Here is a 15,115-nt window from a genome sequence, read left to right on the forward strand (position 1 = left end):
GGTGCAACACATGGTGTGATGAAAGTAGGAACCATCATGGATCAAGGTGGCCTGTTTCCTTGAAGCTGGCTATTTTGCACTCGTGTTCAATAGGTTACTTGATATAATTCCACCTGATAACATACAGTCAAAGTCACTCTATATACATAAAAAACGAGCATGTAGCTCCGCTGAATCTTCTTCTTGAGGCCCACTTGTAGGGAAGTTGCCAAAAGCTCCTTTTTTATTATTTAGGGTGTGGGACCGAAAACAAGAAAAATACATTCAGGGCAACGTCATGTCAATACTATATTGTGTGGCACACGTTTTTGGGACTGCTATAAATAAGAGTTTCAACTTCCGGAAAAGCCTGAAAAACAAGCAGTGGAGATCTCACTCAAACTTCAGAGAAAGCAAGTGATAAACCAGAGAGAAAGAGTAGAGAGAACTTGATTAGGAAAAATGGTTAGAACTCCTTGCCGCGATGAAAATGGAATGAAGAAAGGTACGTGGACACCTGATGAAGACAGGAAGCTAATTGCTTATGTCACCAGGTATGGCTACTGGAATTGGCGCCAACTTCCCAAATTTGCAGGTGAGACACTAAGTGATTGATTAAGTTGATGAACTTGTAATTAGAGATGATAATTGAATTGGGTTTTAGTTGTTAAAGTATTTAGCTGAAGAGTTAATCACGTCTTAGTGCTAATTAATTTGGTTTTACTTGATTAGGTTTGTCGAGGTGTGGGAAGAGTTGTAGACTGCGGTGGATGAATTATTTGAGGCCAAACATCAAGAGAGGAAACTACAGCAAAGAAGAAGAGGAAACTATTGTCAAATTACACGAAAAATTGGGGAATAGGTATAACACCCCTCTTAATTTATGCAACAAAGGCCCTAATTGTTTGATAACTTGGATCACGTAAAATCGTATGTTTTAAGCCACTAGGGTTAGCCCAATAGTGAGGATGGCCGTAGAGTGAGAAGAGGAGTATGCTATGTTCATCGTCTGAAACCCTCCAATGTAACAAAAAAAAAAAAAAAAAAAAAAAAAGCCTTTTGTAATCCAGAATTCAGTAATTGCCGGATTGCTCTAGTAGATTGAAAATTTCCTCCTCAATTTGTGTCCAGTATTCAAATCCCCCTCCTCTTAATTTAGCTTAGAACATTGCTTTGTAATAAACAAAATCTAGAATTCAGTAATTAGTTAAGTGTAAATATATCTCATGACATATATTAATCTTGTTTTCCTTTATTTGCAGATGGTCTGCTATAGCAGCTCAGCTACCAGGAAGAACGGACAATGAGATCAAAAATCACTGGCATACAAACCTCAAGAAGCGCACGAATAATAAACAGTGCAACTCATCATTTTCATCATCAGCCACAAATACTGAAGAAACTCCCAGTTACTCAAGCCTTGAAGCAGCAGTGGATCAACCAATTAGGAAAGCTATTTTTCCAAATACAGAAAGTACCGTTACCTCTCAAGTAACCCAAAAAACTGATGATCGTGTTGATAATAGCTCCCAACTTTCGCCGTCTCCACAACCGTCATCGAGTGAAGTCTCATCCATGAGTGCAGATAATAATTGGGTTAATTATGTGGAAGACATCAATGCTACTTCCATGGAAGCATTTGCAGATAGTCAGTTCATCGATGATTTCTGGACCGAGCCTTTTTTGGCTGATAATTCCTACATTCCAAGTGGGTTTTACACGCCCTTGATGGATTCCGAGTTTGTGTATCCACTATTTGGTGGAGATTTCTTGTAAAGTGAGGTCGTCTTATCTAATCAAAATATCATTTTATGCTTGGAGATACAATGTAATGCCAGCATTTTGTGTTTTTGTGATGAACAAGAACTTTCCTATAAAAAATTACAGCATGATGAAATTACAATTCTTTATCTTATTTATCGAATTAGTACTAAACATGCTAGCTACTTCTTCACTGGAAGAATGGAACAATAACTGATTTGTAGCTAAGCTTGGTTATCAAAATTAAATTAAATTAACATGGACATATGTAAACGTATTTGTACTTCGTATATTTCTGTATATAGACTATAAATCCACGATAAAATTAGGCGACACAAGTATAGAAAACAATTGTGTATTGCGCCCAGCTTAACACGATGTACAAATGAACTTGCATTGGATCAAGTGGCGGTTGCTTTAAGTTATGATGGGCGTCCTTTACTTCATCGGGGGTGTCGTGTACCCTTTAGAAAGCTTTATCTTGTACTTATGAAATTTATGCAAAGATATCCTTCCTACTCGTTTAATTTTTGTCTCAAAAAGTACGGTGATGGTCATTAACTGTTTATCTTGCAGTTCCCCTCTGAAGTCGGCACTGCATGTGTTAAAGGAGTGCTTATTTGCCAGGGTTGTCTTATTCTCATCTTCACTTCAGATTCGATCCTATGACTTCATTGCTTGTTCTATTACAAACTGGTTGTGTTATATTGCCTCTTAACTGGTCACAAGGTCGCTTTGATAGTTTATCGGCTGATGGTGTTGCACTCAATCCGGTATGCTCGTAACACGTTACTTTGGGAAAGTACGTGATGAGACCCAATAGTTGTTTCTCACCTTGCTGGTACTAGGTTGCTTGAATTCTTAAAATCTCAGCCTTCATCATCCTAAACCGCTCACCACCACAAGAAAATAGAGCGACAGCCATAGAGCAAGCGTTGCTGCTGATGGCAAAGCTATTGCTAAAAAAGGTTACAAGAAAACAAAGTAACAAAAAGTCAAAAAAGTTGTCATAATAACTTAAGCCATCACCAGCCACAGAGCAAGCGACTAATTAACCTCCATGATATGATAATGATTAAGGCTAATAGGATCGCCCAGGCCCATTATCTTGCAGGTTATTCAACATGGACACGTACCAATTGTCGTATATAAGATTTACTCTATCAAATGTGATTTGTAACAAGTACCACCAGTACCATCCATCGGAATCGTACGTCATTATCTTAGAAACTATTAATTTGAATAGTACTTTAACTTATGTGGCGCCACCATAATTGATTATCAACGTGATTAATTACACAATTTGTATCTATTATGTACATGCATGTGAATCACACAATCATAATTCGTGGTTAACCTTATTCATTAGAAAAAATGTAACTAGAAGCTTCAAAATTAATCCCATGGTTTCTTGGAAATTCTAGTGAAAACGTGTTATATACCATGGATATGCCAAATTGTTCTTATTTTGGACTTCATAATTTCCTAAAACTGGTTTGCTAGGATTAATATATATTTTTGTGTCAGTATTTAGTCATTAAAATTCTTAATATAAAAATATTGATGTATTAAAAAAAAAAAAAAACAGCATCACATAATTAGTTAATATTTTGACCTCTAAATCATGAAACTCTCATCACTCATTAATAAGAGTATATATATTCATATGTGCTGCTTTGATCTCAACTGGCCAAAGGGTAAGTTATACAAAATTTCCTCAACTATAGATCAAACCACAATTTCATACCTCATGTTTTAAACATAATAATGTCATACCTCAACTTTACGAATTCGTTGTAATATCAGACATCCGTCAAATTTTCTATTAATTTGGCTATTAAATGATGGCGTAGCAAGAACAGGGCCCACTCCTTCCCCAACTAAAATAAAAAAAATTATTAATTATTAATTTTTTGTTTAACAATTAAAGTTAATTAAAAAACAAAAAAAAAAAACTCTCTTCAACACCCACTTACTCTTTTGCCTCTCACTTGTCTCCCTCACTCATTCTTTCTCTCTCACCCCCACCTCCGTCCACCTTCTTCCTCCACTCACTCCCCCCTTCGCCCCTCTTCTTCCTCCCCTCACACCCTCCTTTATCCCCCTTCTTCCTCGTCCGCCTTAGACACACCAAAATTCCTACGCAAATCCCCAATGACATCTCCCTCGACCTCAACGCTCGCTCCTTCAATCACTAGGCCTCCCACTTCGGCCGCCTCTTCGAGTTCCTCCACACCAGCTGATAAACCATTGTTGATAGTGAAGAGGGAACCTCAGCAAACTCCAGTTAGTGTTACGGGAAATGCCTCAAATTCGGGCCGGGTTAGGTTTATTTGATGTACCTTCTGGAGGCTTAGGGTTGGTTTGGTATTATGTGCTTTGAAAAAAAAACTGCTTTTGCTGTGCTGTGAGAATAAGTAGCTGTGAAATAAAGCAACAGAGTGTTTGGTAAATTTTTTTGTAAAAGTGCTTATGAAAATAAAAAAAGCAGTATTATAGTGTTTGGTAAACTTTTATGTAAAACAGATGTGAAAAAAAAAGCCGGTTTTTCAAAGCTGGGTCTTGCAGCTTCTTGTTTTTGGCTTTTTTTCACCCAAATCTGTGAAAAAAAACTGAAGATGAATGTTTACCAAACACAAAAACAGCTCCCAGCTTCTTTTAGAATCACCTCAGTACCAAACCAGGCCTTAGATTAGCAAACTCTAGTTGGTGTTGTAGATTCAGCACAACTTAGGATGACTAGAGCAAGGCGGAAAAGACGAAGCAGAGGAAGGCAAAACGACCTCAAGGTTGATCTCTCTGCTACACCGCTTTGCTGTTAGCATGACGTTGTCCTCGTTGTCGTCGCTGAAGGAGTTAGTGGCATCGGTGTCGTTGTGTATGATCCACATAAGCTTTGGTTGGATTCACAGTTAAGTTAGCGCGGTAAGTGGCTTGAACAAGTTACGGAGGTTGAGGTTCTCAATAATGAGTTGGAAGACTCGGTTGCTTATGTATAAGGTACCAATCGACAAGTATCAGCAAGATGATTATGTTTCCCACACAATTGACATCCTTGAGAAACAGGAGCATTTCGAAATCGACAAGTATCTGCAAGATGATTATGTTTGCCACATATTTGACAAGGCACCAACAAAGGAGACCCAAACTGTTGTGGCGAACCAGACTGGTATGGAGAGTTTCCCAAGAGTCCAGATCCAGAATTGGAAAAGAATGGCTTGTTATGACCAAATCTGTTGGTAGAATTAAACCTTTCCCGGCCTTTATTCTTGTTACCAAAACCTCGAGAACCATTAGACTGAAAATTAGAATGAGTAGGCTGAGATGAAAAACCATCAGAGGTCTTTGAAGATTGTTGAGCAGTCAAAGCAGTAAGTATAGGGGCAGAATGCATACTTTCAATCATTACTTCTTCAGCAAGTAATTGAGAACGGAGATCTTTTAAAGAAATAACAGTATCACGACCCCGAATGACCGATCGAATGGTATTGAACTCAGAAGAAAGGCCATTTAAAGTGAGAATGACAATATCATCATCATCAAAGTATACCCCAGCAGCGGACAAATAATCCCGAGCTTCCTTAATTCGTTGAAGATACAAAGTAACAGAATCATTACCTTTCTTGATAGTTTGAAGCTCAGACTTCATTTGGAAAATACTAGTCCGAGTAACCGTGGAGAATTGTTCCTTCAATCTAACCCATAATTCCAAAGAACTGGTACTTCCAATCGCACAAGAAATTGCAGGAGGTGAAAGAGTTGCAGAGATGAGTTGCATCAACGCTTTGTCATGCATTTTCCAAATCTTATAGGCATCAGTCTCAACTCGAATAGCAGTAGAATCAGAAACCACTTCAGAATCCCCAGATAACACATCAGAAAACCGAGAAGGACAAGGATGAGACCCATCGACAAACCCCATAATTCCATAACCTTCCAACAAAAGTTGCATCTGAAAATGCCAGGTCAAGTAATTAGTATCATCCAACTTCATCGTTACAGACGCAGAGACAGAAGAGATGAGAGAGGTAATGGGCGATTGCAAGATTTGCAACTGAGAGATGGTCACCATTGTTGAAAAGTTGACAGAGAACAAACGTCGAACACTTGGTGTGCAAAAAGACAACCACAAATGAAGAACCCTAATTTTAGCAGAAAAAGCCCCAAACCAAAAATCAAGAAACAAAGAATACAGAATACCCAAATTTGAGCAGAAGCGGAAGCAAATACAGAATACCCAGATCGATGAATCAAAAAAAAACTTTATGCTTTTTCTGGCGAAGATACCATGTAAGCCATATAATCCATACTTCACATATATCAGAGAAGAAGAAGACTTAAGAAAGAGAGAGAGAGATAGAAAGAAATAGATGAATCAGAGGGAAAGTTATATTTCAATTGTATGTTTGTTTCTTACAACACAGCTACTTTTATTACTAGATATTTATACTATCTAATGTAGCTTTCTTACTAAGCTTTCTTCTAACAACCTTATAACTGCAGCTCTAATCTGTTGACATTTGGCAACACCTTAGCCATTCACTTAATACTCCTAACATCCAGATGCATAGGTCAACAGAGGTGGAGTTCGAAGTGGTGATCTTGTTAGATGCATCAGACGTGAATTTGAATGATAGGAAAGGTTCGGTATTCGAATTTGAAGAGACACAGAGAACAGCAAAGAAGAATCTTATTAGAAGAATAGTGGCCACGGCGAGCATGGCTGCCATTGTTTCTCTGCATGTGAAAGCTGAGAAAGTGAGTGAGGGAGACAAGTGAGAGGAGAAAGTGAGTGAGTGGATGAGGGAGAGAGTTTTTCTTAATTGATTTTAATTGTTAAATAAAAAAATTATAATGTATAATAACTAATTAATTTTTTTATTTTAGTGGGGGAATGAGTGGGCCCTGCTTCTGTCACGTCATCATTTAACAACCAAATTGACAAAAAATTAACGGAGGTCTGACATTGCAACGAATTCATAAGTTGAGGTATGACATTACAACGTTTAAAACATGAGGTATGAGATTATGGCTCGACAAATAGTTAATGTAGTTTTGTGTAATTTACCCTAATTTTAAAGTTTAAGGATTAGGTTACCTCAATGCTCAAGTTTGTGTTTGGTTCCATCGTTTTCTACTTCAAGTTTTCTATTTATAAAAGGAGAGTATAGAGAATTGTCATGTAACGTCATTTCATGTATCAAAATTTTGATCAAAATGCACAATGAGGATCTTGCATCCACACAATATTTTACTTCCACGCAGTGCGCCATCATTTTTGAGAATTTAGGATTTCTTAAGTTCCTGATGTTTTCGGGATCCCTATTGCAATATAAAGCCTATAACATATAAATAAGACCTTATGGATTATTTACTTGAGCATAATTAATTACAAGGGAAACATTTTGAGTCTTGCGAGCAAGTGTGTGAGAGATTAAGCTAGTGTTTGAAAAAAGAAGATTTTTCATGTACTCGAAAACTCGATCACCAAAATAGACCTAAGTACATAAAAACAAAACAATTGCTTTTCAGTTTTTCCCAAGTTGAGAGCTTTTCTCTCCAAGCTGAGAGTTTTTCTCACTGTTTGTGTGAGGCTTTCAAACTTAAGATTTTCCAGGGCAGTGTCCTCTTGTCTTTCTTTTCCTTATGTTTTCTTTGCCTCTCTTTTTTTTCTCCCAAATTTTAACTTCGATCTATCTAATTCCTCAATCCCCGAGAATATACCTCTTCCTAGCTCTTCCTTGGTTCGATCTTCAACCATGTATCATGTTGAGATTACGTGTAGAGTTCTGGTGTTTACACCGGCTCATGTGTTTCCAACACCACCACTTTCTTCTTGTTGTCTCCCGGTTCTGACAGTGTCGCTTGTGGGTTTCCACGAGCTTCATACTGGTAGTTGGCTTCTCGCTCTTAGTTGCCAACTATCCCTTATTTATGGATGTGCTCAGGTAGCAAATTGCGAGGTTGAAGGTGGCGTCTGATGAGGCGATACTTGGTGGTGGACTGGGAATCATATGGATTGACTGGTAATCTGTCGGTGGAGAATGCAGTGGAAGCTTTTGGTCGGCTACTGTGTTTTTTTGGGCCTTACTATTTTTGGGCTCTCTTTGTGTATTTTCTTTTGTCTTAGGCCCTTTTTTGTTTGTTTATAGGTGTAAGTTAGGCATTTGGTTTGCTTGTAAGTTTGTGTTTAATAAATTATTCTTTTTATCAAAAAAAAAAAAAGAAAACCTAAGTAGTATTATAAATCATGTGTTCTTTTTGTGTGTTTTGGTTTGTGGATTGTATTGGTGTTTTCTTTAATTAGGGGGAATTTGATTTAACCATTTATCATATATCGTGTGATAAAAAACTATTTGATTTTTTTATTTAAAATTAAATATATATAGTATCTGACGAAAACAAATCGCACGATATATGATAATCGATTAGAACGTATGATCTCTAGGATATTCCCAAAGTAAATTCAGAAAGCAGCCTCTTCCTAATTAGGGGTGGCTTTTGTCCACTGGTAACAAGACAAATGTAGACATCTGTACAAGATTAATAGAGTGTGAAACCGAATTTTTCATCGTGTGAAAGCGTCTACTAAACTATTGTTTTATTCAAAGCTTTACTTTCCGGGGAAAAATATGTCTGTATCATCAACCGAAACAGTGTTCCTTTTTTCTCTTAATTTGCTTCTTCTTAGTCAACCATTGATGACATCGCAACTTCTACGTCATTTGCTGTGATGTCATCAACTTAATAATTGATTAGGGTATTGATAGTCGATTCTTTAAGTGTGGATCCTATCCAAACATTTGCATGTGACATTAAGCGCGTCAACCGTTGGATCAAGATGCGGTTATCTAAGTTTGTTTTATTGGTCTAAGTCTATTCTACATGCGTGATCTCCTCTACTTGACTGTTTCTTTGTTGAGGGTACGATGTCATTAGTTACATGATGTCACCTTGCCAAATTACCATAAATGGTCATCTGCCAATGCCATGACCTTCTTTAAATATACGCAAAAACATAAAATATAACTGTTACGCATCCAAAAGTAAAAAGTTTGGTTACCTAATTTTTTTTTTTTTAAATTTACTATTATTAAGACCATCTACAATGGTGATCTAAAACCTAAAAATATTTAGCCCAGAAAATTTAGGTTGTAGCCCAGAAACAGTTTTTCTACTCCAACCATTCTGGCCTAAAATTTTAGCCCCAGATTATCAAAAAATGAATTAAGGCTATTTTTTTTTTAAATTAACTTTTTTTTTAAAAAAAAAAAATTATGTAGACTATCTTAAATTAATTTTATGAACATTTTAACCTAAAAATATTTAAATTCCGATAAATTTTGAAAAATCACTAAATCAATACATGAAAATCATGATAAACCACATAAACTTGAAAAAAAAAACAAAAAAAAAGACAATTAATAAACCACATAAACTTAATACAATCGAAAACTCTTTTGCCATCTCAAAAATTTTGGAAATGAGAAGAAATGGTAGAAAGAAAAATTGGAAGAATTGTAGGAGAAAAGTGAGTTTTGTGTGGATGTTTGAACAAATACATAGGTATTTATAGATTTTTTTGGTTGAATTTTAAGTTAAATAAATTTTTTTAATTATTTTAGCCGTTGGATTTAAATTTGGACCGTTAGATCTTTTTTTTTTTACCGTTAGATTTGATTATATTCGATCTAAGCCGTTTGATTCAATAAATATATAAATATAAAACTTAAAAAAAATAATTTGAACCTAGACCGTTGGATTAACCAACGGCCCATTTAAATGCAGCCGTTGGATGAAGAAAAGTAGCCGTTGGGCTACAGTGAAACTGACAGCAGATGGGACATTGGGTGGGCTTCAGCTGCACTGTTCATCTGTGTGTGGCAGATTGGGTTTTGGGTTGTGGGTCCCACTTCAATTTGTGGGCTAAATTTGCGACTGGTATTTGGGTTCATTTTAAGTTTTAGGTTTTAGGTTTGGTTTAGGTTTTGGGTTGGAGTGAATTTTTTTTTTGGGGGGGGGGTGGTGTGGGGAAGGGAAAATTTAGGTTATAAGCCACCATTGGAGATGGTCTAAGGGGGATAGAGTTCGAAAATATTACAATAATTTAAGAGAGAGGAGAATCCTCACCTAATTTTTCCCATAACTGTAAGATTACATCAAAGCTCATCTTTAAGTCCTTACCTTTATGCATTAATAAGGGATGATCATTGATAATGGATGAGTTAACGGGATGATATTGTAAGACTTAAGAATACACAAGAGTTCACTTCAATTGCTTGCCTTTTCAATGAGAGGCTGCATGTATTTATATTCCACATCAGATTACATTAGGGAATGAAATCCCTATTTACAAGGCTATTCAAAATTCAAAAATTACAACAGAATATACAAAGGAAACATATCACAGAAACAACAAACATTTAAGGGAGTTGTAACCTAAGCTAACTCTTCGGAGATAAGAGTTTAGGTTGATCAAAACCTATTGAAGTCACGAGAACAGGAATCAAACACTGACTTGGTCTAACATCCCCTAGCAAGCTGACATGCGAAGGAATAACTGGAAGCTTGAAAACAAGAAGCTTGAATCGCACCGATGACAAACTTTTTGTGAACAGATCAGCAACCTGATCTTGAGAACATATGATTGAAAACAAATAAATTGTAATCACAAGAGGAAGCTTGAAACCCCAATTGACGCAAAAACTCTCAAAAATGTTGGAACCACGCTCTTGGGGCTTGTTTCAAGCCATATACGCTTTGTTGCAATTTGCACACATGATTGGGATGCTGCTTATCAATAAATCCGACATGTTGTCGCATATATACGTGCTCCTTTAGAAATCTATGCACGAAAGCGTTTTGTACATCCAGTTGCCTTACGTTCCATTTTTTTGAAATTGTTAAATTGAGGACAAGTCTTATGGGCATGTGCTTGACCACAGGACTAAAGGTCTCTGTGTAATCAATTCCAGGCAGTTGATGAAGCCCATTGGAAACCAACCTAGCCTTGTGCCTCTCCACTGAGCCATCTACCCATTTTTTGATCTTAAACACCCATTTGTTTGGTAGCAAATTCATTTGAGGATGATAAAGAACAAGTTTCCAAGTACCATAATGTTGCAATGCATTAAACTCTTGAACCATGGCATCCCTTCACGCTTGATGCTTAACTACCTGACTAAAACATGTTGGTTCAATGGAAAAAAGGTTAATAGAAACGTGCAAAGCATATTTAGGATTAGGCTTGTGTTTCCAGACTGCGAACGAGTTGTCATTCGCCGCAGTGGCACAGAGGGCTTACTCAACTGTGTATTGTCATGATCTGAAGATGGCATAGGCTGATTTATGTTTGGTTCATTAACTACTGCTCGCTCATTTAAATTGGGATTGGTGGAGACAGGGTTAGGTATATATACAGTGACTGGCGAATTGGTAGGATGAGATAATATGGGATTTTGTGGAAGGTTATTCGAATCAAGAGTGGTGGTATTTGGTTAAGACACTACGATTTAAGTAGGAGTCAGCGAGTTGGTGGATAAAGTGGACATTTATATAGGAAAGGTAAACAAAAGATCATGATTTGTAACACTACCTATGTGATCAACGTTCTCCAATGAAGATGTGAGTTCCTTAAATGGAAATGAGTCCTCATCGAATAGGACATGGTGAGAAAAATAAATTCGTCTCGTGGACAAGTCCAGACATTTGTACCCTTGATGGTTCAATGAGTAACCTAAAAACATACACGGTTTTGAGTTAGGTTAGAGTTTATTTTGTGCATAAGGCACTAGCCAAGGAAAACACTTATAACCAAATACCTTCAACGTCTCATAACTTGGAGATTTCGCAAACAATTTCTCATATGGTGACTTATGTGACAAAACCCGTGTTGGCAGTTTAATGATTAAATAAGTTGTCGTTGAACAAGTATCAAACCAGTATTTTTTTGGAATGTGGGAATGAGAAAGCATGACAATACCAGTTTCGACAATATGTCAATGTTTTCTTTTCACAATACCATTTTGCTCAGGGTGTTTTGGACACAAAAGCCTTTGTGAAATTCCATGTGTTGTAAGAAACTTTTGAAAAACATGACTCTTGTACTTTCCTCCTTCATCACACTAAAGTATTGAACATATTTTTCACTTTAGTTGACAAATATTTCAAAGACTTCAGAGTTAATTTTCATGGGAAAAGAATATCTAGAATAATCATCCACAAAACAAGACATAATAGCTTCCAGGTCTTGAGGTCCTTAACAAGAAAAAAAAAAAAAGGAAAGATAAGTAAATAACAGTTGTTGTCTAGGATAAACCTATGGGCAAAAATAATATTTGTTGAGGCAGTGGGACACCTTAGAATATTTTTCAATTCAAATGAGCAAGACTGAGTTTTGGATTTTATTTGAACCAAGATGAGATATAGAAAGGCCAATATCATTACCTACACCACCAACATTCTCATTACCGTTATACTCTTTTGGATTGACCAAATTCTAAATGTCTGGAGTCACATGAGCATTAGCACCCGTGTCCAGCAGCTACTGTCCATGATGTTGGTTGTTGATGGTGATCGAAGATGTGGCCATAGCAATAAGCCACTTTGTTGGAATTCACCCTTCATATGCTACATTAATTCTTTGGTAACAATTTAGGGCATGAAGCCTTTGTTTTCCACATATTTGGCAAGTCATCATTCTCCTGCAGAAGTAAATTTCTCACTGTTACAGGCAGAGTTTGGCCTTTGATTGTTGTTGCAAGGAAGGAACCCTTGCTAGTTGACAGCATCATCACCACGTGTAGATGGAGACACATTGCGTCCATTACCACAAAGTCGTCCACCATGACCTCTTGCAGTCATAAATGCATTCACAAGAGCAGTCTCCACAATAGGAGCAGTTTGCTCAGCCATTCTCCTCTCCGTTGTCAGCAATAAAGCCTCAAATGTAGGGTACGTGATTAGAGTGTCACATGTCTGTGCAACATTCACATTCATTTCATAAGCAAGGCCTAGATTGTTCAAGATGATCTAGACAAGCTTATCATCATTCACCGGTTGGCCAACTAGGGTAAGTTTGTTAAAAATTGAGTTCATTCGATCAAGATAATCAGTAATAGACATATCTCCTTTCTTAGTTGGCATCAGTTCATTTCAAAGAAACAAAATGCGATTTTGGGATGAAGAAGCATACATATGCTCGAGAGCCTCCTAGGTATCACGAGAGGATCTCTTGCTTGCCACGACAGATAACACAGATGATGTGAGAGAGCCATTTATCCAACTTAGTATCATTTGATCATGTTGCACGTAGGTTGTGTATATGGGGTTGATGACAGCGGCACCAGGGAGCTATTTGTGAAGGTATACGATGGACCCATCGACATAACCTATTAGGTCACAACTCTTGAGGATTGGTAGAGTCTGAGCCAACCACAGAGGATAATTGGTTCGATCCAGTTTTGTGTTGACAACTATAGTCATGGACGAGAAAGGGTTCATGGCAAGGATTGCTCGGTTGGGAATGGAATTGGTTGGGGTTGCAGCATCGTTCGAGTTATCAGCCATTGGAAAAAAAAAAAATTTAGGATCTGTGTCGGTGGATTGCTAGGGCTTATATATCATGTAAGACTTAAGAATACACAAGAGTTCACTTCAACTGCATGCTTTTTCAATGAGAGGCTACATGTATTTATATTCCACTTCAAATTACATCAGGGAATGAAATCCTTATTTACAAGGCTATTCAAAATTAAAAAAATTACAATAGAATATACAAAGGAAACATATCACAGAAACAACAAACATTTAAAGAAGTTGTAACCTAAGCTAACTCTTCGTAGATAAGAGTTTGGGTTGATCACAACCTTCTGAAGTTGCGGGAACAGGAATCAAACACTGATTTGGTCTAACAGATATTCCTTGGTGTATGATTTTGTAGACGATATAAGTTGATAGATGAAACCTAGGAGGGAGTAAATGTGAAGCTTAACCTTTGGCAGGAAGTGTTGAAATCTAAAGATCTTCGCCTCAGTAGGTTAAAGATATATTATATGGAGTGCAAGTTCAGTTGGAATGGAGGCTCAAATGAGTTAGAGGTGATGATTAAAGATCATAAAGTACAAAGAGTGAGCGCTATTGCTATCTTGGATCTATCTTGCAAAATAACAGAGAATTGGATAGAGACCTCTGTATAATTATCAGAGAAACGAGTTAAAGGTCCACTTCCAACAACACCAATATTATCCCCAATTTCTTAATTACCACCTGTACAGTCCTGACAAGTGTGATGTTTTATCACAAAAAGACATCGGTATTAATTAGAGTGGGGTTATAATATTAAACTCTTTTTTTTCACAGAGATACGGCTGATATAAGATAAATTTGTGGGTCACACGTGGGAGATCAACATATTGACAACCACGTGTAGCCAATGCGACTCACCCAACACGCGAGGCCAAGAGACTGACCATCCTTGTGCGGGGCCAAGAAGACTCACCCATCATGTGGCAATACGAGCTCTCTTTTCTTGGCTCTGATACCATGTAGAATTATCAGAGAAATGGGCTAAGGGTCCACTTCTAACAACACTGATGTTGTCCCCAACTTGTTAAATACCACCAACACAGTCCTAACAGGTGTGGGGTTTTATGACAAAAGGCATCGATATTAGTTGAAGTGGGGATATAATATTTAAACTCTTCCTTTCACAAAGATACGGCCGATGTGAGATATTTCCACAACCTCAACCATAGAATACAAGCTGGATGAATGAAGTGGAAAAATGTATCAAGTGTGTTGTGCGACCGTCGCATGCCACTAGAACTCAAGGGAAAATTTCATAAGATGCCAATAAGGCCAGCAATACTTTATGGCACGAAATGTTGGGCGATCAAGCATCAACACGTAACAAAAATGAATGTAGCAGAGATAAGAATGCTTCTTTGGATATATAGGTACACGACAAAGGATAGGATTAGGAATGAGGATATCTAAGGTAAAGTAGGAGTACCCGAAAATGAAGATAAGATGAAAGAAAATCGATAGATGGTTTGGACATATGAAACGAAGACCTACAGATGCTTCGGTTAGAAGATGCGATGCGATTATGAGAAAGAGGCTCAGGGCTAAAGGGGTAGAGGAAGACCTAGAAAAATTTGGAAAAATACTCTAACAAAAGGCTTAGAGTACTTGGACATCACGGAAGACTTGGCACAAAACTAAGCGCAGTGGCATTCTATGATTCATATAGTCGACCCCACTTAGTGTGATAAGGCTTTGCTGTTGTTGTTCTTGAGAGTTTTGAACCTATAACGCATAGGTAGAAACCCAACACCTTATTCACTAAAATATTGGCTCACCTATTTAATTATAT

General features: G+C 37.2%; 1 protein-coding gene across 1 annotated transcript; it reads left to right on the plus strand.

Moving 5' to 3' along the window:
• Positions 1-369: 369 nt before the first annotated feature.
• Positions 370-2,216, plus strand: LOC137709331 (transcription factor MYB4-like). Its single transcript, XM_068448415.1, has 3 exons — positions 370-574; positions 712-841; positions 1,242-2,216. Exons 1-3 carry the CDS (start codon positions 442-444, stop codon positions 1,753-1,755), a joined length of 777 nt encoding a protein of 258 aa, XP_068304516.1. The 5' UTR covers positions 370-441; the 3' UTR covers positions 1,756-2,216.
• Positions 2,217-15,115: the final 12,899 nt, after the last annotated feature.

The sequence above is a fragment of the Pyrus communis genome, chromosome 11, assembly GCF_963583255.1.
Source record: "Pyrus communis chromosome 11, drPyrComm1.1, whole genome shotgun sequence".
Taxonomy (NCBI): Eukaryota; Viridiplantae; Streptophyta; class Magnoliopsida; order Rosales; family Rosaceae; genus Pyrus; species Pyrus communis.